The sequence below is a fragment of the Sturnira hondurensis genome, unplaced genomic scaffold (assembly GCF_014824575.4).
Source record: "Sturnira hondurensis isolate 20B ecotype Veracruz unplaced genomic scaffold, ASM1482457v3 Scaffold0008380, whole genome shotgun sequence".
Lineage (NCBI taxonomy): Eukaryota > Metazoa > Chordata > Mammalia > Chiroptera > Phyllostomidae > Sturnira > Sturnira hondurensis.
The window spans coordinates 4,092,252-4,115,622 of NW_028081011.1; the positions used below are offsets into that span (position 1 = coordinate 4,092,252).

The window sequence follows — 23,371 nt, forward strand, 5'->3', positions numbered from 1 at the left end:
AGATGGGGCATGTGGCATTGATTATGACATTTTGGGGAATGTTCATGAGTCTGTTGTCAAACACAGCTATTATTAAAAATTAAATAACACGCATATGACAATGTAAAAGTATTTAATGCCAGTGCACTGTACACTTACAAATAGTTAAAATGATAATTCTTATGTTACATATATTTTACTACCATAAAATTTTAATCAAGAAAAATTAAATATAAAATTACAAAAAAATAAATTATATCAAAAACGAAGGAAGCTCACCTCTTCCTACATATTTTACCATATTTTAGCATTGTCTCTGCACTTGAGGTTATTTACGCTGCTGCGCCTGCGTGGTGGGAACACTATGTAATGACTGCTGCATGTTTCCTTCCAACTCCATGTTCAGTGACTTCACAGTAGTGGTTATATTAGCCTGTTCCATTTATTCATCTTCTTTCACTCCCCTCAGCAGTGTTTTTAGTGTTCAGATCTTACACATCTCCTGTCATATTCACTTCTAAGTATTTCATGTTTTATACTATTGTAAATGGTATTGTTGTGAATTCAATTTCCAACTCTTTGTCAGTGTATAGAAATGCAACTGGTTTTTGTATATTGACCTTGTACCGTTCAGTCTCACTTCACTCACTTATAGTTGTAGTGGCTTTTTAAAAAAAAATTCTGGTGGATCTTCTACAAACACAATCAGGTCATCAGTGAGTAAAGACTGTTTTTACCTCTTCCTTTCCAATCTGGATGACTTTTGCCTTAATGGTTGTACTCACAGGGTTTTAACTTATAAAGATGACTGAATGACAGGTCAGGGAGGCTAATGCCATTGAAAGACAGTTTTTATTACTGACATTTCCTAAGGGGAGGGGCAGGCGAGGCCGTGAATGAGCACCAGTGTCAGTCAGGAGACAGACCCCCAAAAGAAGAGGAAAGCACAGGCCACAGTTGTTGTGTTTTCTGCAGAAAAAGCAGGGCAGGGCAGGGGGATCAGTTTAGGATTGGCTAGTGTGACTTAGGGCAAGGGAAATAGAGGCTTGATGTGTGAGAGTTAGATAAAAGAGGTAGTCAAAGATTGGTGAGTTTGCTTATGAGAGGCATGCATCCAGAAGAACCCTTAGCTATCTCTAAGAATTGGCTAGCCCTGGGGAGGGGCAGTCCCCCCCAAGTCAGGGAGGCTGCAAATGACAAAGCATCAAGCATACAGAAAATAAGAAAATAGACGAGGTCTGTCCAGAAGGTATCCAGACATGTAATATGAAAAATAGAGACATTTATTGAAAAAGATACCAGATACAAGAAACATCATACATAGGACAATGACACCTCAGTCCCCTTCAAAGTAGACACCTTGGGACCTCACAGAGTTCTCTTAATTGCCATCAGCTGTCCCATTGTATTTTCCTGAATTTCATCATCAGTCTGAAATATCAACCCTTTCAAAAGTGATTTTAGTTTTGGGAAAAGACACAAGTCACAGGGCACCAACTCTGGGCTGTAGGGGGGTTGAGTCACCTGGGGAATTTCACTTTTTACCAAAAAACTTTGCATGAGATGTCAAGCATGAGTGGTTGCATTGTCATGATGAAGCTGCCAATCACGAGTTGCCCATAGCTGTGGCCTTCTGAATCATCCAAATACTTACCATGGAGGAATGTTTAAGCTTAACACAAAATTTGATGCAAATTCATTGCTCTACCCAGTTATTTTGAAGTGATAGCCACACAGTACACATGCTCACTCAATGACATCTACCGCCCCCACTGACTAGTACAGTGAAGCCATCACTGTTCATGCATGTGCATTCCAACCCACTCTCCTTGACTGCTGAGTTACATCAATGTTGCTCAAACTGTTTCTGTTATATTAACACTGGCTGGACTTTACCCAGACATACCTCGTAGTTAGAACCCTGGCTGCATAGCTCAGTTAGTTAGAGCAGCAGCCCCCAACCTTTTTGGCACCAAGCGCTGGTTTCATGGAGGACAATTTTTCCATGGACCTTGGGGGTGGGGGTGGTTTCGGGATGATTCAAGGGTATTACATTTATTGGGCATTTTGTTTCTATCATTACTACATTGTACTATATAATGAAATAATTATAAAACTCACCCCAATGCAGAATCAGTGGGAACCCTGAACTTGTTTTCCTGGGACTAGACAGTCCCATCTGAGAGTGATGGGAGATGGTGACACCCAAAGTGTTTATGTCCAGTCTACTCTGTAATCTTGTTTTGGTGATTGTCACTCCAGAAACCCCTGCTTCACATCCATGATAGGATGTTGGAAATGGACGCAGGCTTTCCAGTACTTTTGTGGAAATATCAGGATATTCTGCCTTTACTTTAATTCAGAATGTGTGGAGATGTGAAGTTGTCTCAAACATACTTTTAAGGCCATGGTCCTTTATAATCTCAAGCAACTGATCCTCTCTGGCATGGACAAAGTCGAATTCACCTGGTTTATTCACAAATGGGTTGTGGATCCATTCCTTCCCAGTTTGGGTGTCTTCTGTGGTTGGGAAGTAATGCTCACACTCTTGAAAGCTGGGATAGGTAAACCAGCCGGGAGAAAGAAGGTCCTTGCTCAGTAACTTTCAAAATCTCTGCTAATGTTTGAAACATGTCAGAAACCCCAGTGTTCACTCATCGCCCCCATGATTCCAGTTTGGCTTTGAATGCAGCCACTTTATCTGCCAACTTGAACACAGTGTCATTCTCCCCTGAAGTGACAGATTGAGTTCATTGAGTAGGTTGAGTATGTCACAGAAGTAAGCAACTTTTGCAACCCATTCAGTTTCACCGAAATGTGCCCCCAGTGGTGACTGTTTTTCTAAAAAAAAAAATCTCTGGAGCGACTCTCATCACTCAAAATCTCTGGCCAGTGATCTCCCTGTGGAAAGCCGTCTCATCTCTGTGTGTAAGAGAGGACATGTGTGCTCTGGTGCATCTCCTCACAGAGCTGTGAACAAACGTGAACAGATGTGCGTTAAGGGCGTGCACTTTAATGTGGCTGATAATTTTAATCACATCCTGCAAAACATTTTTAAGTTCAGGTGACATTTTTTGGCTAGCCAGCATTTCTCTATTGATGACACAGTGCGTAGGCCCACATTCAGAAGCAATTTCTTTGATCCGAGAAGTGAAACCAGAAAGCCACCCAGTCATGGCAGCCTCTCCATCTGTGCATATACTGACACAACATGACTGATCCAGTTTTCCTGATGTGAAAGACTTGAATAGTTCTGCAGCTGTGGTGTTAGTTGACAACAAAAGTGTGCATATCCTCATGCACATCCTCCTGAAAAATATTGCACAAAACAAGCATTGTTGCCTTGTCAACATCTGTAGACTCGTTAACTTGGATTGTGTACCATGGTGATTCATTAATCCTCTGTAACAGTTGTGCCTCAATACCCTCTGCTATTTCATCAGATTGTCTAGTTATGATGCTAGCTGAAAGAGGAACATGAGCCTCTCCTAAAAGTTCACAGCAAACGTCCTTAGCCGCAGGCAGGATCAACTCTTCACCAACAGTAAAGGGCGTCTCGGCTTTAGCGATGCAGTCAGCCATGATGCTGTCAGTGAGATGCATTTGATGAAGCGGTGGCCTTCAATAATTGCCACTGTTCTTCATGTTCACATATTTTTTCTTTTGAAAAACTCCAAAGCCTTGCCTTTTAATGCAGGGTGCTTGGTCTCCGTGTAGCGAAGCAGTTTTGAAGGTTTCGTGGCTTTTCTGGCTAGCTAGTCACCACATATTATAGGAAGCAGAGTTGGAGAATGTGAATCACTTGTTGCAATGAACCCATAATTTCAATGGGACTCGGTATTTCCTTTTAAATGCAGCTTCCTTTTTGTGGGCAGTCTTAGAGGCTTCTGCTCTCCCATCATTGGGTCTTTCCCCCTTTTCAAACAATTTCTACAGCAATTTTTGTTTTTCAGTAACTCTGGCTAGGGTTAGCCTATGGGCTTACTAAAACTGCGGCTGAGGCAAGTGCGCAGTGTGGGAAAGAGGCGCAGCTAGAAGTGGTCTAAAATAATGGGCGGGACATGTGCAGAATAAAATAAGTGTCAGATTCTGACTTAAAGCCTGCCACCAGATGCAGCTTAATTGTCACTGGTGTACCACTCACTGATAGGGTTTTGATACCAGTCTGCGAGCACCTGATTTATTATGGTTGCTGCGGTCAAACCTCTTTGCTAATGATAATCTCTATTTTCAACTGCTCCCCAGGGCTAGAATCACCACCTCAGCTCCACCTCAGATCATACAGCATTAGATTCTCATAAGGAGCGTGCAACATCAACCCCCTAGCATGAGCAGTTCACAGTAGGGTTTGCGCTCCTATGAGAATCTAATGCTGCTGCTTATCTGACAGGAGGCAGAGCTCAGGCGGTAATGCGAGCCATGGGGAGTGGCTGTAAATACAGCTGACTTTTCACTCACTGGCCTGCTGCTCACCTCCTGCTGGACAACCTGGTTCCTAACAAGCCATGGACTGGTACGGGCCCATGGCTTGCAGCTTGGGGACCCCTGAGTTAGAGATGGTCTTGGTACACCAAGTTTATAGGTTTGACCCTCAGTCAGGGCACATACAAGAATCAACCAATAAATGAATAAATAAGTGGAACAACAAATCAATGTTTCTCTCTCTCAAAACAATCAACAAATAAAAATATTTTAAAAAGAAAATATAGCCCTGGCTGGTTCATTTGGTAGGAGCATCATCCTGTAAACCACAAAGTCACGGGTTCAGTTCCCAGTTGGGGCATGTGCCTAGGTTATGGGTTAGATCCCTGGCCAGGACGTGTACGAGAGGCAACCAATCAATCTCTCTCACATTGATATTTCTCTTCCTACCTCTCTATCTCTCTCCTTTTCATCCCCTCTCTCCCAAAATCAATAAGCATGTCCCTGGGTAAGGATTTTTTAAAAAAGAAAGACAGAAAATGTAGTTAGTGTACTTGGCCCTACAGTGACTGGATGCAAAACATAAATGTAGGATCTAAGAAAATACAGGTAGAACATTTTTATTTCCTTTTCTTTTCAATTGCAAGGGATAGAACCTCCGGCACAATGAGTTGGGTAGTGAAAGCAGATGTCTTTGCCTTATTTCTGATGTTGGGAGAAAAACAGAAGGAGGGCAAGGTGCCATGGAGGGACAAATGGTGGGGCAGTGATGGGCGTGACCAATGAGAGTGGGAGAGTGGAAGCTCAGAAAAACTTGGGGAAGATTTAAGGCAGTGGTCCTCAAAATGTGGTCCATGGCTCGTTATATACTGCTCCTTATGACACTGCTGTTCCTTCCCCATGGCCACGTACTACATTTAGGCTCTGCACACCCTTGCATCACAAAACATCAGGCCCTCCTGCTCCCACAAGCCCCCTCTGTGAGTGGAGCCATAACTTGAGGCTGACTCCCAGGCCCTCTCATTCTTTTGGGGGGAAAGAAAGGATGAACAGATCAGAAGACCACGCACCATCTCTAAAAAGAAATCATGCCTCACAATTCCTATCCTCAGGGGCATCCAACTGGGTCAGGCGACTGAACGTGACAGGCAACGTGCAACTTGCATCTAGAGAGACTGTTCGTGGAACCAGCACGAGGGCACCTGTACAGCAGGTTCTCTGCAAAAGTTACAGGGTCTATTTCATAAAAGTTCTGTGCTGCCCAACAGAATGATCAGTGACACCCCTGGTGGAGTCCCCTTCCTCAGGCAGCCTGGCAATGAGGAGACTGTCCAGCCAGGTCCCATAGCTAGAGAAGCAAGGTGAAAATGGAACCCAAGTGTCACCCCACAGACAAGACAGGCCACCCTCTGGATGTCCTGCCAAGAAACCAGTGGGTCCCCTGTCCCCTCTTCTGCCCATATTTACAACTGTTATCAATTCACAAGCATCTTTCACAGCCCAGGGGACTACATGACCTCAAGGCTCTGTGGCCTCAACTTCCCCATGGGTAAAAAGGAGGTAACAATGCACCCACCACAGAATATTGTAAAGCTGAAAGTGAGGCAATGGATGTTCAGCGTCTGACTCAGATAAGAAAGCTCCATAAAATTTGAAACCCCTATTCTCAGGCCTGGGAGGAGGGTAAGAAAAGCAGGCACAGAGGGAGGCAGGGGCTGTCTGACTGGCCTTGGGAGAAGTGTGGGAGAAAGTGTTAGGATTGGGGAAGAAACTAATAAAAAAGGAACTTGGTCTGCTTCTTGCATCTCCAGAAGACAAATACCACTTCCTCTGAAGAAATCATGACCATTCACCCACATGGTCTCCTCAGTAAATTGATGCCAACCTCATTCTGGGGGAGGAATGGACAGAGCCTCCTGTGAGTCACCAAGGGTCCCAGTCCCCAGTCTCTCACCCTGTTCACCACCAGTCACAGGCTGGCATTGATGGTCCCCAGACTGTCCCTGGGGTGACCCATTACTGCTCTGAGTCTTAATCCCCTCTGTCCAGGGACCACTCTGGATTGGTCAGGGCTCTCACAGCCGTGGGTGGAATCACCTAAGGAGTATTATTAAAATGCAGCCTCCTGGAGCTCACGCTCCAGAGCTGTACACCCTATGCCCAGGCCTAGAGATTTTGTGGTATAACCATGTAGAAGCATCCATAAGGGACAGAAGGTTCGTGGACTTCACAAGACTGGAGCCTTTGAGCCTTAGCTGGTGTGGCTCTGTTGGTTGGAGCACTGCCCCATAATAAAACACTGTGGGTTTGATTCTTAGTCAGGGCACATGCCTGTGTTTAGGGTTCAATCACCAGTCCAGGTATGTGTGGGTGGCAACCAATCAATGCTTCTCAGATCACTGTTTCTGCCTCTCCCTTGCTCTCTCTCTAAAAGCAATGAAAAGATGTTCTTGGGTGAGAATGAAAAAACCCAAAGACTGTAATTCATGTCCTGGACCCATCACTTGAGAGTCATGGACTTGGGGCACTCCCTCTCTGAGTCCTGGTCACCTCAAATGCGAAGTGGTGAAGACAGATGACCCTGCAGATCCAGATTTGAATTCTGTGGGTTAGGGTGTGGCCACCAGACAGCCCACTCTCTGGGGAGCCAGAAGGGTAAGACCACCCTCACCTCCTAAATTCAGAGAGGGTGTGAGATGCACAGAGGGAGTGGAATGGGGGCTGTGGGTCTCGTTTCTGCCTGGGGACTACAGGGGAGGGCCAGAGGCCAAGAGCAAGCCAGATGCACCTGGGGCTGAGGGCGTCTCCATCAGCGTCTCCCCCTCCTATTCTCTCTAAGGGGCTGTAGCTGGGCAGGGACTCAGGGCTGCTTTTCCTCTCTTGAAAGAGCCTGAGCTGGTCCTGCTGCCACCACTTCCCCTGGATTGAGAGAGAGAAACAGACTGAGAGGCACCCAGAGAAGCAGAGAAAAGGAGAGAGAGAGAGAGAGTATGAGCAAGCTTGAGACTGAATCCTAGGAGATGAGCAAGTCCCTGGCAGAGACAGGCAGTTGACGGGGGCGGGGTGGGGGGTGGTGTGGCCCAGGCAGCCAAGGTCAGGACCACACCCTTTAGCGTGAAGATGGGGACTGGAGGACCTTTATTAAGGCTCTTTTTCACTGACAACAAGAGAGGCCCTTTAGCAATATAGGAAAAGAAGAAGCCAAGTTGAAAAAGGAAGTGCTAGTCACTCTGGGGCAGGGGTGTTTGGGGAAGGCCCCCATGCTCCCTCAGCACTCTGAAGGAGCCTGGTCCCACCCCTCCCAGTTGTCAGACTACACCAAGGCAGCCTGTCCCCTGGGCCTCCCCTTTGGCCTAGAGGCTCTGCTTGTCTTCTCATCCCCAGGAGGAGGGCAAGGCGATGGGTCTGCCCCTGCTGCTGCCCCTGCTGCTGCTGCCAGCACCTCTGCAGGCTGGTGAGTGGCCAGGACCACATGGCTCTGCCCAGGGTTATGAGGGCAGGGAAGGGGGGTCTGGGGAGAGTCTGTGGCCAGGCCTCTGGAGATGGGGTCTGCTGGGGTAGCCAACCAGGCCTCCCACCCACAAGCAATGGGCTGGGCTGGTCCCACAGTGCTGGGTCCCCTACACCCTTCACTCTCCTTTCTACCCTAGGCCTGGAAAGGGGGACACACAGCCAGGGGGCCAGACATGTCTGTCACACTTCTGCCCATGGGTGAAGGTACCAGGCAGTCTGGGGTTATCTTTTTGTCTCTCCAAGTGGCTTCAAAGTCTCTCCCTCTTTCTCCCTCCTCCAGGTGGCTCAGCAAAATGCAAACCAGCCTCTACTTTTAAAGTCTACCAACCAAAGCATCTCTCAGCCCCTGTGGGTGGTTCCATCCAAATCCCCTTCTCCTTCTGTTACCCCTGGGAGTTAGCCAGGAATCCCAGGGTGAGAATATTCTGGAGAAGGAAAGAGTTCCATGGGGAGTTCATCTACAACACAACCCCGCCTTTCACCCATAAGGATTACAAGGGCCGCCTCTCCCTGCTCTGGACAAAGGGCCAGAGGAATGGCTCCCTCCAGATCTCTAACTTGCGGAAGGAGGATGAGTCTGAATACTTCTGCCGAGTTTGTTTGTACACACAGACAACAGGACGTGAGGAAAAGTGGCAGTCCATCGAGGGGACCAAACTCACCATCACCACAGGTGAGTCCCGCTGCCCCAGCCTCTGGTGCCCTCCCGCCCCAGGACTGGTCCAGGAGCCTCTCTTCCTGACCCTTCTCTCAAATCCTCTCCCTGCTCTTGACTCCTTCCCAGGCCTCTTCCAACTCTACCATTCTCACCATAATCTTCCCCAGACTTGGGCAACCTTCCTTGCCCACCTCCATCACTGTCCCCTCCAGATACAGCCCCCAACCCCTTCCCCAGTCTTCAGCCCCTTCCTGACTCCCTGGTTGTCCTCCCTTCTTGCTCCAAGCCGGGGCTCCAGCCCTGCCCCTGCCCTGGCCTCAAGTCCTCCAAGTGAACTTGACTTTTTCAGGATGTGGCCTGCCTTCCCTTTGCCATGTGCCTGGATGTGGACCCCCAGCAAGCCCCATATGTGTGGCTCCCCACAGCCATGAGCTCAGCCTGGCACACACAGGAGATACCCAGTGAGGGCCTGAGGATGCCCCTGGCCTGGCCCCTGTTAACACCCCATCACCTGTTTTTCCAACCTCCCTGCTTCCTTTTCCTACTCTGCTTCCCAGTACGTGCCCCTCAATGCTCTCAGTTTATTCTTTATTTCCAAGTCTCAGGTTCTATTTTGCTCATTTGTTTGTTTTGTTGATTAGGTTCCACTTATAGATGAAGTCATATGGTATTTGTCTTTCACTGCTTGGCTTTTTTTTTAAATTAGCATAATGCTCTCCAGTTCCATCCATGCTGTTACAAAGGGTAGGAGTTCCTTCTTTCTTTCTACTGCATAATATTCCATCATGTAAATGTACCACAGCTTTTTGATAGACTCATTTACTGATGATAGGCTGTTTCCAGCACTTGACTATTATAAATAAAGCTGCTATTAACACCGGGGTGCATAGGTTGTTTTGAATTGGTGATTCAGGATTCTTAGGGTGCAATTCCAGCAGTGGGATAACTGGATTGAAAGGCAATCCCATCTTTAGTTTTTTGAGGAATTCCATGCTGTTTTCCACAGTGGCTGCATCAGTCTGCATTCCCACCAACAGTGTACCAGGGTTCCCTTGTCTCCACGACCTTGCTAGTACTTGTTGTTTATTGATTTATTAATGATGGCCATTCTGACCAGTGTGACATGGTGTCTCATTGTGGTTCCAGTTTGCATCTCTCTAATGGCTAGTGATGACCACCAACTTACACCATACACCAAGATAAACTTAAAATGGATAAAAGACTTAAATATAAGTTGTGACACCATAAAAATCTGAGAGGAAAACATAGGCAGGAAAATTTCAGATATCCCAAGCAGCAGTATTTTTACTAATACATCCCCTTGAACAAGGGATATAATGGAAAGAATAAACAAATGGGACTGCATCAAACCAAAAAGCTTCTGCATGGCTAAAGAACGTGTCAACAAAATGGAAATGGAACTAACTGTATGGGAAAACATATTTGCCAAAGCGAACATATTCGCTCTCCAGAATATACAAAGAACTCACACAACTCCACATTAGGAAGACAAACAATTCTATCAAAAAATGGGCAAAGGAACTGAACAGATACTTCTCCAAGTAGGACATACAGAGAGCCCACAGACAGATGAAAAAATGCTTTTCATCACTTTGAATATTTCTTGCCAATCTCTTCTGGCCTTCAAAGTTTCTGTTGAGAAATCAGCTGAAGTTCTTATGGGAACTCCCTTGTAAGTAACTAACTTAACTGGTTTCCTTTGGCTGCTTTTAAGATTCTCTCTTTGTTTTTAACTTTTGGCATTTTAATTATGATATGTCTTGGTGTGAGCCTCTTTGAGTTCATCTTGTTTGGGACTCTGTGCTTCCTGGACTTGTATGTCTATTTCCTTCACCAAATTAAGGAAGATTTCTGTCATTATTTTTTCAAATAGGTTTTTAATTTCTTGCTCTCTCTCCCTCCTCTCCTTCCTTCACCCCCTTGATGTGAATGTTGGTACATCTGAAGCTGTTTCAAAGACTCCTTACACTATCTAAATTTTTTGAAATTTTTTTCTTTTTGATATTCTGATTGGGTGTTTTTTGTTTCCTCATATTCCACATTGCTGATTTGATTCTTGGCTTCATCTGCTCTGCTGTTGATTCCCTGTCAATCATTCTTCATTTCTGTTAGTGTATCCTTCATTTCTGACTGGTTCTTTTTTATGCTGTTAGAGTTCTTTCTAAGTTCATTGAGCATTCTTTTAACCCATATTTTGAACTCTCCTGTGTAAGCAAACAAAACAGTTCCAGCTGCCTGCCACAACAAAAACCATACTCACGAGGCAGGTGCTGGTGCAAAAGAAGAGAAATTTTATTCAGGTGCTACACAACCTGAGAGAATGGTGGACTCCTGTCTTAAAGACCATTTCCTCTTCCTGCTCAAGCCCCACAGTTCTCCTAGGGATTAGAGAGGGGAGTGCTATTTTTTTCTACCCAATAATCTTGCTACCTGTTGGCATGCTCAGTCCTATCCATTTATATTTCTAGCTTTTGGCACACTTGGGCCAGCCATTGCTTGTGTTTTGCCTGTGGCCACCCAGCACAAGCTACAAAGCAATCTGCAGATGGCTACTACTTGTGCTAGACTTGGAGGTTCCTAAGCAAGGCCAAGCTGTGAACCAAGTCTGGCTGATGCTAGTGCTGGGCCAAGGCCAGCTGCTGCTAGTACAAAACATACAGGGCACACTGAGGCCTGACATTGCTTGTCTGAGAAACTGCAGGAGAATCTGAAGCATGAGGCGAGACAGGATATTTGTATGGAAAAGCCACTGGAAACAGCTTGGGTGAGCCCAACAGTTTGTTGGGGTACTGCATCAGGGAATCACCAGGGCAGGGCCAACAGTGTGAGCTTGGTGGATAGAATCTCATACATTGTGCCAACCTGCTGGGTCTGTGTGGGGAGAGCTCACAAAAGGAACAACGGTCTCTGTCAGCATTTCTGCCTGGGAGAAAGTTGCCCCCCAGCTCTTGTCCTGATGCCAGACAATTCAGTTCCTCCTCATATGTCTCTGTTGCCTTTCAAGCTACTGACCCAGTGTTGGAGCTCTGAGAGACTGAGTCCAAGTAATTTCATATGTAATCCCTCTCAGAGAAATTGCCTGGCACTCAAAAAGCTCCGTCTCCCTCAGCCTCAATCCTCACTGGTTTTTAGATCCAGAAGTTATGAGGACTTCTCTTTCTGGCGCTGGAACCCTGAACTAGGGGACCTGGTATGGGACTTGGACCCCTCACTTCTCAGGAGGGACCTCCACAGCCAAGAGATCCCTCCCAATTTTTATCTGCCACACATAAGTGTAGGACCAGCCCATTTCAAGACTCTGCCCCTCCTACCAGCCTCAATGTGGCTTCTTCTTTAATTCCCTAGTTGTAGGACTTCCATTCAGTCAGATTTCAGGCAGTTCTGAATAATGGTTGTTCTGTAGGTTAGTCGTAATTTTGATGTGGTTGTAGGAGGAGGTGAATACCACATTTACCTATGCCACCAACCTGACCAGCAGCCAGGGTCAAATATTTTTAATGTTATTTACAAGTCCCTCTGAGAATGCTAACTTATTATTTTTTCCAGTTTTACTTAGAACTAATAAATATGTATCACCATATAAGCTTAAGGTATATAGCATGATGGTTTTATTTACATATATTATGATTTACATATAATGATTGCCTATCAAAATACCAATGATGTATCTCACAGACCTAGAACTAATAATCCAAAAATTTATATGAAACCCCAAAAGACCTCCAAATAGCCACAGCAATCTTGAGAAAGAACAAAGTTGGTGGAACCATGCTACCTGATATCACGGCAAACAAAATAGCATGGTACTAGCATAAAAACAGGCATATGGGTCAATTAAACAGAATAGAGACCCCAGAAATCAACCCACAGCTATATGGTCAATTAATATATGACAAAGGAGGCAAGAAAATACAATGCGGTCAAGACAGTCTATTCAATAAATGGTGTTGAGAAACTGGACAGATAGAGGCAAAAATAAGCTTAAAATGGATTAAAAGATTTACATGTAAAACTCAAAACCTTAAAACTCCTAGGAGAAAACATAGGCAGTAAAATGTCTAATATTTCTCTTAGTGATATTTTTTCTGATATATCTCCTCAGGCAAGGTAAACAAAAAATAAACAAATGGGAGTACATCAAACTAAAAAGTTATTGCACAACAAAGGAAACCATCAACAAAACAAAAGACAACCTACTGATTAGGAAAAATATTTGCCAGTAATATTTTCTATTTTATTTTTTTAAATATTTGATTTATTTATTTTTACAGAGAGGGGAAGGGAAGGAGAAAGAGAGGGAGAGAAACATCAATGCGTGGTTGCCTCTCATGAGTCCCCTACTGGGGACCTGGCCTGCAACCCAGGCATGTGCCCTGACTGGGAGTCGAACCCGCAACCCTTTGCTTCACAGGCCCATGCTCAATCCACCGAGCTACACCACTAGGGCCCAATAGTATTTTTTAAATATATATTATTGATTATGCCATTACAGTTGTCTCACTCCCCCCCTCACTCTCCTCCACCCTGCACACCCCTCCCCCACCATCCCCCTCTTTCATTCATGTCCATGTGTCACAAGTTCTTTAGATTCTATATTTCCCATACTATTCTTGCCCTCCCCCTATTTTCTACCTACCATCTATGCTACTATTCTCTGTACCTTCTCCCCGCTTCTCCCCCTCCCACTCCCCTCTTGTTAACCCTCCATGTGTTCTTCATTTCTATGGTTCTGCTCCTGATCTAGCTGTCCTCTTAGTTTGCTTTTGTTTTAGGTGTGGTTGTTAATAACTGTGAGTTTGCTGTCCTTTCACTGTTCATCTTTTTTATCTTCTTTTTCTTAGATAAGTCCTTTAACATTTCATATAATAAGGGCTTGGTGATGATGAACTCCTTGAATTTGACCTTATCTGAGAAGTACTTTATCTGCCTTTCCATTCTAAATGAAAGCTTTGCTGAATAGAGCAATCTTGGATGTAGGTCTTTGGATTTCATGACTTGGAATACTTCTTTCCAGCCCCTTCTTGCCTGTAAAGTCTCTTTTGAGAAATCCGCTGACAGTCTGATGAGAACTCCTTTGTAGGTGACTGTCCCCTTATCTCTTGCTGCTTCTAGAGTTCAATCCTTCATTTTAATCTTGGCTAATGTAATTATGATGTGCCTTGGTGTGTTCCTTCTTGAGTCCAACTTCTTTGGGACTCTATGAGCTTCCTGGACTTCCTGAAAGTCTATTTCCTTTGCCAGACTGGGGAAGTTCTTCTTTACTATTTGTTCAAATAAGTTTTCCACTCGTGGCTGTTCCTCTTTCCCTTCTGGTACCCCTATAATCTGGATGTTGGAACATTTAAAGATGTCCTGGAGGTTCCTAAGCCTCTCCTCATTTTTTTGAAATCTTGATTCTTTCTTCTGTTCAGTTTGGTTGTTCCTTTCTTCTTTCTGGTCCACTTCCTTGATTTGAGTCCCAGTTTCCTTTCCATCACTATTGGTTTCCTGTGCATTTCCCTTCATTTAAATTAGTTTAGCCTTCATATGTTCCTCTAATTTGTGACTAAAATCAACCAATTCTGTGAGCATTCTGATCACCATTATTTTGAACTGTGCATCTGAAAGGCTGGCTATTTCTTGGTCACTTAGAATTATAGGCTCTGGGGCTTTGAGCTGTTCTTGAGTAATAATGTTTGGTCTGTTTGCACCTGTTATATTTGAGGGGTGGAGCCTTAGGTGTTCACCGGGGTGGGGGTGGGGACCCTGGTTGCTGGGTTGTGACACTGTATGTGGGGGTGGGGTCAGAGAGGGAAAAAAATGGCACTTTGCTCCACTCTGCTCTCTCTCAGATTTCTGTCCCCTCTGCGGCTTCCCACAAGCAAACTGGGCCCCTCTGGTGCTGGTTCCCGGGTGTGTGGGCCCATGTACTCTCCAGGACCCTGTGGGTCTCTCCAACGAACTCTCTGTGGGCCTGGGAGCCTCTCCTGGCCCTTCGACCCTGAGAAAGTCTTTCCAGATGGTGCTTTCAGGCTCTAATTCCCTCTGGGGCCCTAGCCTGAGCTGTCTGTCTCACTGTTTGCTCCTTCACTTAGTTTATCTGCACTCGAATGTGTGACCGCAGTCAGCCAGCCACCCTGCACCCTCACTGGGTCCACCCGTCACCACCCGACGCTTGGGATCCACCAACTGCCTCTGCCTCCACTCCTGGGTTGGTTGGACCAAAAGATCTTTCTAGCCCTACCCCGCTCCGCCACTGACTCCGCCCCTCTTACCGGTCTGGCTGAGTGGTTTGTTGTTGTCGGACTTCTGTACAGTTCAATTTTCACTGTTTTGGCTGCGTTTTTGTTTCTAAAACTTAGCTGTCTTTAAATTTGGTTGTGGGAGGGGGCACAGGGTTTCCACCAATGCCTCCGTCTTGGCCGGTGCCAATAATATTTCTGATAAGGGCTTTATGTCCAAAATTTATAAGGAGCTCATAACAACTCAACACTGGAAAAACAGTCTAATAAAAAATGGGAAGAGGACCCAAATAGACTCTTCTCCAAAAGGATATGCAGATAGCCAAGAGATCTATGAAAAGATACTCAAAGGTATAATTACCAGAGAAAAGCAAATTAAAACCATAATGAGCTATCGCCTCACACCTGTCAGAACAGCTATCATTAATAAATCAACAAAGAAGTTCTGGTGAGGATGTGGAAAAAGGGAAATTCTCATGCACTGTTAGTGGGAATAAAGATTGGTGCAGCCACTATGAAAAACAGTTTAGAGGTTCCTAAAAAATTAAAAATGGAACTGGATATATATATCCACTTCTCGGTATATAACCAAAGAAACATAATATACTAATTCAAAAGAATAAATGCACCCTTATGTTCACTGCAAACTTATTTACAATAACCAAGATATGGAAACAACCTAAGGGTCCACCAATAAATGAATGGGTAAAAAAGTGGTGGCCTAGACTTCCAGCCAAGATGGAGGCATAGGTGGAAACACTGTGCCTCCTCACACAACCAAAATTAAGGACAACAAATATTTAGAAACAAAAACACAACTAGAATAGACAGAAAATTGAACTGGACGGAAGTTTGACAATGATTCATCCAGACCGGTAAGAGGGGCAGAGGCGGCGGCCAGCGGAGAGGAGTACCAGCAGGAAAAGGTTGTAGCTGGCAGACCCAGACATGCAGGCAGCAGTTGGAAGACCCCTGGTGTAGGGAGAAAATGAGCAGACTCAGTGAGGCACACAAGGCGGTTGGCTGGCCGCGGCTGGACATTCACCCGCAGATAAGCCAGGCAAAAATGGGAAGTGAGACAGACCACGCAACCCAGGGCCCCAGAGATGGGAAATAAAGCCTAAAAGCACCAATTGAAAAGGTGCTGGGAGTGACTCCCAGCCTCACAGGAGAATTTGTTGGAGAGACCCACAGGGTCCTAGAATGTACACAAGCCCACGCACCTGGGAACCAGTATCAGAGGGGCCCAATTTGCTTGTGGGAAGTGTCAGAGGGGACTGAAATCCAAGAGAGAGCAGAACAAGTGTTGTTGTTTCCTCTCTGACCCCACCCCCACAAACAGCATCACAACACAGCAATGTGGGTTGCCTTGCCCTGGTGAACACCTAGGGCTCCACCCCTCACTATGTAACAGGCATGACCTGACCAAAAAATTATGGCTCAAACAGAACAGATCAAAGCCCCAGAGCCAATACTTTTAAGCGACCAAGAGATAGCTAACTTATCAGATGCACAGTTCAAAGCACTGGTGATCAGAATGCTCACAGAACTGGTTGATTATGGTCACAAATTAGATGAAAAAAATGAAGGCTACACTAAGTGAAATGAAGAAAAATGCACAGGGAACCAATAGTGATGGAAAGGAAACTGGGAGTCAAATCAATGGAGTGGACGAGAAGGAAGAAAGAAACAACCAAACAGAAATGAAGGAAGAAACAAGAATTCAAAAAAATGAGGAGAGGCTTAGGAACCTCCAGGACATTTTCCAACATCCAAATTATAGGGGTACCAGAAGAGGAAGAGGAAGAACAACAAGTGGAAAACTTATTTGAACAAATAATAAAGGAGGACTTCCCAATCTGGTGAAGGAAATAGACTTCCAGGAAGTCCAGGAAGCTCAGAGAGTCCCAAAGAAGGTGGACCCAAGGAGGAACACACCGAGGCACATCATAATTACATTAGCCAAGATTAAAATGAAGGGTTGAACTCTAGAAGCAGTAGGAGATAAGGGGACAGTCACCTACAAAGGAGTACCCATCAGACTGTCAGCGGATTTCTCAAAAGAGACCTTACAGGCAAGAAGGGGCTGGAAAGAAGTATTCCAAGTCATGAAATGCAAGGACCTACCTCCAAAATTGCTCTATCCAGCAAAGCTTTCATTTAGAATGGAAGGGCAGATAAAGTGCTTCCCAGGCAAGGTCAAATTCAAGCAGTGCATCATCACCAAGTCCTTATTATATGAAATGTTAAAGGAACTTATCTAAGAAAAAGAAGACAAAAAAGATGAACAGTGAAAGGACAGCAAACTCACAATCATTAACAACCGCACCTAAAACAAAAACAGAAACAAAGTAAGCAAACAACTATAACAGGAACAGAATCACAGAAATGGAGATCACATGGAGGGTTAGCAACAGGGGAGTGGGAGGAGGAGAGATGGGGAGAAGGTACAGAAAATAAGTAGCATAGACAGTGGGGAGAAAATAGACAGGGGGAGGGCAAGAGTAGTGTGGGAAATGTAGAAGCTAAAGAACTTATGACATATTGACATGAACTAAAGAGGGGGTATGTTGGTGGGAGGGTGTGTGCGGTGTGGAGAGAAACAAAGGGGGAAATGGGACAACTGTAATGGCATAATCAATAAAATACATTATTCTAAAAAGTGGTGGCATAAATCCAGTATATATATAATGGAATATTACTCAGCCATGAAAAAGAATGAAATCTGACCATTTGTGACAGCATGGATGGACCTACAGGATATTATGCTAAGTAAAATAAGTCAGACAGAGAAAGACAAATACAATATGCATTTGCTTATGTGTGGAATCTAAAGAGCAAAATAATAAACAAACAAAATAGAAACAGATTCACAGATACAAAGATCAGATTTATGGTTGCCAGATGGAAGGGAGGATGAAGGACTGTGTGAAAAAGGTGATGGGATTAAGAAGTACAATTTGGTAGTCCCAAAATAATCACAGGGATGTAAATTATAGAATAGGAAATATAGTCAATAATCTAATAACTATGTATGGTGCCACTTTGTAAAGCATATGATTGTCTAACCACTATGCTGTACACCTGGAACTAATATAAAATAATATTGAGTGTAAATAGCTGCATGGCATCTATCCCATTGTAGCAATGTATCATAATTTACTTAATTAGTTTCCTATTTAAGGACATTCAGCCCTGGCTGGTGTGGCTCAGTGGACTGAGCGCAGACCTGTGAACCAAACAACCACCATTTGATTCCCAGTCAGGACACATGCCTGGGTTGCAGGTCGATTCCCAGCAGGGGATGCACAACAGGCAACCATACATTTATATTTCTCTCCCTCTCTCTTTCCATTCCCCTCTAAAGATAAATAAATAAAATCTTTTTTTAAAAGATATTCAAGTTGTTACCACATCACTACAATGCTGCAAAGAACACCCTTAAACACAAGCCTTTCAACATTTTCACCAGCATTTCCATAGGACAAATTCCTAGCACAAAAATCACTGGGTCTGAGAGCATACATGTGTATTTTACACTTTGATAGATATTCCTGAATGCATTCCCAAAGGTTGTGTCAACTTTTACTCCCATTGTGTCAATACTGGGTACTTTCCCCTACTTGGCCCAGTTAAAAAAAAACCAGCCTTTTGTTTTAATACTCATTTAAAAAAATTATGAGTGGATATTAGCATAAGAGTTATCATTTTATGTAATAAATTAGAATTGCAGTTTTCCATATTACTCTATGTTCTGGAAACTAATGTCTAAGAATTATCTGTTCCTTAAATCTTTACTAGAGTTTTCCCATAAAACCACCAAGCTTAGAATTAATGAAAGATAGTTCCTTAATAGTGTTCTCACTTCTTTGTCTATCCGTCAGTTAAACTTTACTACTTATAAAGCCACTTTAAAAAAATTTTTGTTTCTGAAAATTATCCATTTCAGAGTTTTTAAAAATTTTATCAATCACCCTGGCTGGTGTAGCTCAGTGGACTGAGTACGGGCCTGTGAAGCAAAGGGTCACTGGTTCGATTCCCAGTCAAGGCACATGCCTGGGTTGCAGGCCAGGTCCCCAGTGGGGGATACATGAGAGGCAACCACACATTGATGTTTCTCTCTCTCTCTTTCTCCTTCCTGTCCCCTCTCTAAAAATAAATAAATAAAATATTTAAAAATTTTTTATCAACCTATAAGTAAGCATACACTCACTCACAACTTAAACAAAGTTTTGTTGTTGAGTTTGCGATAGTCTTGTCTGTTTTCTCATTTTTTCCCCTAAATAACTACTTCCTAGAGTTATTATACCCTTTGCTACTCTGTTTCCTAATAAATTTATTCCCTCATATGTTTCCATTACTTTCAAACTATGAGTTTCCTTAGGGCTCACTCCCCTCTGTTTTGGTTATTTTTTCTTTAAAAATTTCATTCATTTAAAATTTTCTTCCCATTTTAAATAGGGAAACCATTTAGCACTATAAATTTAGTATTAGAGTGAGTGCAGCTTTATTCACATTCCAGGAGTTTTTTAAAAATACGTATTGTTCTGGGTTTTTTAGAATTTGTTACCTTTTTATTGAATTTATTGGGGGCCACTGTTAACAAAATTAGGTTTCAGGTGCTCTGGGTTTCATTTTCTAAATAGCACGTTATTATATACGGGGTCTGGCAGAAGCAAGGCTTGCTCGAGTGTGGTTGATAGGGTAGGTGAGTGTCCCTCTCGAGATGGACAGCACTTTGAACATCTCACCTAAAATGTCACATGGTATGCTTGAGTGTGATATTATGGTACAGAATTTCATGCTTGTGATTTTGTAATAAAAGATTTTGTAATAAAAAGGAGCACTATTTGTGCTGGGCCCTGTATATTTCTTTACTAAGAATTTAAAATAGTTTATCTTAGTTGAGAGATGATATTTGCCCTTTTACTACTAATTTCTAATAAGAGTGGACAGAGAATTTGGTTCATGGTAACCTAAAGATTTTATTAGAATTAGAATTTTTTTCTGTGGGCTTAGTATTATGTTATTTTTTACTGGTGTATTAAAAATCTAAAAAGTACAATCTGTAGGAACTGACGTTCATTAACATATATTAAAGTAACTTTAAAAACATTTTTCAAATATATACTAAGTGCTTTATAGATGTTTTCTCACTTATTAAGACAATCCTATAAAAGGACAAATATTATTTGATCCCAGGTATGTGAGGTATCTAGAGCAGCCAAATTCATAGAGACAGAAGGCAGAATGCGGGGTAGGGGGGTCCCAGGGCTGGTGTGAGGGTAAAGGGGAGTTGTTTAATGGGGACAGCATTTCCATTTGGAAAGACGAAAAATTCTGGATGTGGTGGTGATGGCTGCACAACAATGTCAATGTACTTAATGCCACTGAACTGTACACTTAAATATGGTTAAAGTGGCAAATTTTATGTTGTGTGGCTTTTGCCACAATAGTTTTTTTAATCCTGTGATCTAGTTATCTCTATTTGTAGGTGATGCAATGAGGTTCTGAGGTCACAGCACTGATCCTTGGTAGAGTCAGGATGTAAACTGAGTGATGTATATTCTAAGCCTTCAGCATTTCACCTCCCACTGTGACAGCTTCAGAGGGTTGCTCTCAAGGCCCAGTATTCCCCAAACTAGGGAACACGATGTGACAGTTTCACTCAGATACCTCCAGGCCTCCAAGGGACAATTTGCTTATTTCTCATGTCTTCTCAGCCACCGAGAAACCCACAGAAGGGCCCACCAGCACCATCACCACCACCACCACCACAGTTGGCATCGATGTCTCCAGGAAAGAGAGGAGCTCAGGGTCTTGGCCCCTGACTCCAGGAGCTATAGTTGGGGTGGCAGTGGCCAGTGCTATGCTCATAATTGCAATTTTGGGACTGATGGTCTGCCTCAGGTGGAAGAGAAGGAAAGGTAAGTTGTCAAAGATCCCACTCTCTCCTCAAGCTTCCCAACCAGGTGTTTCTCTGAACCCACCTGCATCAGAATGACCACAGATGCCTGTTAAAATGGCAGATCCCTACTTGGGGGGAGCTCTGGGCTTGGGAATCTGCATTGTTAACAGTCTCCTCAAGTTGTGTCTGTGAGTGACCAAGTTTGAAGCCAGTACTCCAGACCAACTTCTTGCCACAAGTCTGATCATTTCACAGTTCTTGTTTCTTGACTTGATCACTTCTCATCAGTCCTTACCATTTGGTTCACGGAGAAGACAGAACAGAAGGGACAGGAACTTGGCTCAGTTCAGCAAGCATTAGTGGGGTTCCCCTTTTCTAGGCCTGGCTTGTAATTGGAGATATAAGCAAATAAAACAGAGGCCTTGCTCTCACATAACTCTTGAGGGGGCACGAGGTGCCTCATGGGCTGATTGCCTCACTTGAAAAGAGCTATGGTACATTGGGAGGAAGGAGAGGAATCAGGGAGGACTTCCCAGAGGAAGTAACACTGTCAAAAATTCTCAAAGAATAAAAAGAGAATTAGCCACAGAAGTGGTGAGGGTATTATAGAGATCTCTGTTCCTCCAAGCAAAGGAAACCATTCTGGTAACTGTAAGTAGCTCAGTGCTATGAGGGAAGTAGAAGATGGGAGAAGAGGACATGAAGCAGCCAAGAGGCAACCTCACTTTGCCTTGCAGATACGTAGATCTACAGAGAGACAGATTCTGGAAAAGGTTAAGAGGGGCTCAATCAGTAAGACTTGGTGATTGGACTGATGTAGGGGCGAGGGAGCAGGAAGAAGTCTCACTTTTACAACTTGAGTGAACAAGGCTATAATGAAACAAAGTGAATTAGGGGACATAGAAGGTCAAAGGCCACGTTTTGGGAAGAGAAAGATATTTCCTTGAGATTGGACTATGTTATGTTTGAGATACCTGTGCGGCATCTGAGTAGAAATATTGATCAGAAATTTGGATGTATGTGTTAACAGCTCAAAGAGAGCACAGAGTTAGAGGCATCAATTATTTATGCCCCAACAACATCAAAATTGATTTGAAATTACTTTAAAAATTTGCTACAAGGTTTTCCCTATTAGATATTGAAGCACAAAGGTGAAGAGCATAGAATCTGACTGCCTGCCATCAAATTATGGCTGAGTCAGCTCTGGTGGTACTATTACTCAGTGCCTCAACCTACTCATCAGTAAAATAGGGATAATAGTAGTAATTATCCTGGGGGTTGTCATGACAATTAAACATAATGTATTTAGAATAGACTTTGGCACAAAGTAAGCACTAGATGAACATTAACATATAATTTTTAAGCTACAATAATTAAAATGATGCAACACTAGCATATAATAGATAAACAGATAACAGATAAAGTGATGGAAGAAAAGAAAAACTCTAATATAGGCAGGATAAAAATAGACCCAAATATATGAAGAAATTTAGTAAATTAAAAGGTAAAGTTTCTCATTAATAAAGAAGGATAGTGCCGGAACCATTGTATGGAGATGACCTCCCAAAGTATGACATAAAACTGAAAAGCAATGAATCAAAATATTGACAAATTCAACTTCATAAAAACTGAGATTGTTGCCCTGGCCAGTATGGTTCAGTGGATTGAGCACAGGCTGCAAACCAAAGGGGCACCAGTTTGATTCCCAGTCAGGGCACATGCCTGGGTTGGGGGCCAGGTGCCCAGTATGGGGTGCCCGGAAGGCAGCCACACATTGATGTTTCTCTGCCTCTCTCCTTCTCTTCTCCTCTCTATAAAAAATGAATAAATAAAATCTTTTTCTAAAAATGAGATTTTAAAATATTCTACAAAGAAAACACCACAGTGGTTTCTTCTAAACATTAGGTAAGGATCAGATATAAAGAGAAAACGTGAGGTAGTCACCAAGAAAACAAAAGGTTGTACTCAACACATTCTACTCAGAGAAGAAACCATAAACATCATTGTGCATGATTGTGTTTCTCCTCAGCAGTATTCAACCATGCCGTTTAGAAACCTTTAGGACTTATTGGTTAGGGCTTGTGTTCACCTGTCAGCACCAGAGACCACAAGTAACAGTGGTTTAAATAAGACAGAGGACTTTTTTTCTCCATCATATAAAAGGATCTGGGGGCAGATTGCAGAACCCACTGTCCATAGGTACTTAGGCTCCCACCTTTCTCCTCACTGTCCTGAAGGTTGTTTCCTCGTGGCCCAAGGTGGCTTCTTTTTTTTTTTTTCAAGGTGGCTTCTAAGATCCCAGCCATTATTTCTGAATCCAAGCAGGAAACAAGAGGAAGGAGGAAAGGACAAAAAGGCTATGACCCAGTTATCTGTTCTCCAGAAAGTAAGGGTGAGGGTCACAGCAGAGAAAATGTACTCAAGCCCAGGAGCCTTCCTGGAAGTCTTAGCCACATGTCCCCTTATATCTTATTGGCCAGAGTTCGGTCATATGTCCCATATCTATCTGTAGGGGAGCACACAGCCACTCCAAATAAAATCAAGGTTCCGTAACTGAGAAAGAAGAGGTGAATGGATACTGGATAAGCAAATAGCGTGCCATGCCATAGACGCATGCAGGATTGGAGATTTGCCAGCTCGGTGTGGCAG

At 43.6% G+C, this 23,371-nt stretch overlaps 1 protein-coding gene across 1 annotated transcript; it reads left to right on the top strand.

Annotated features, from left to right (window-relative positions):
* Positions 1–7,722: 7,722 nt before the first annotated feature.
* On the top strand, positions 7,723–22,249 carry LOC118992888 (paired immunoglobulin-like type 2 receptor alpha). The gene is made up of 3 exons (XM_037054956.1): positions 7,723–7,855; positions 8,195–8,587; positions 20,538–22,249. Exons 1-3 carry the CDS (start codon positions 7,801–7,803, stop codon positions 20,816–20,818), a joined length of 729 nt encoding a protein of 242 aa, XP_036910851.1. The 5' UTR covers positions 7,723–7,800; the 3' UTR covers positions 20,819–22,249.
* Positions 22,250–23,371: the final 1,122 nt, after the last annotated feature.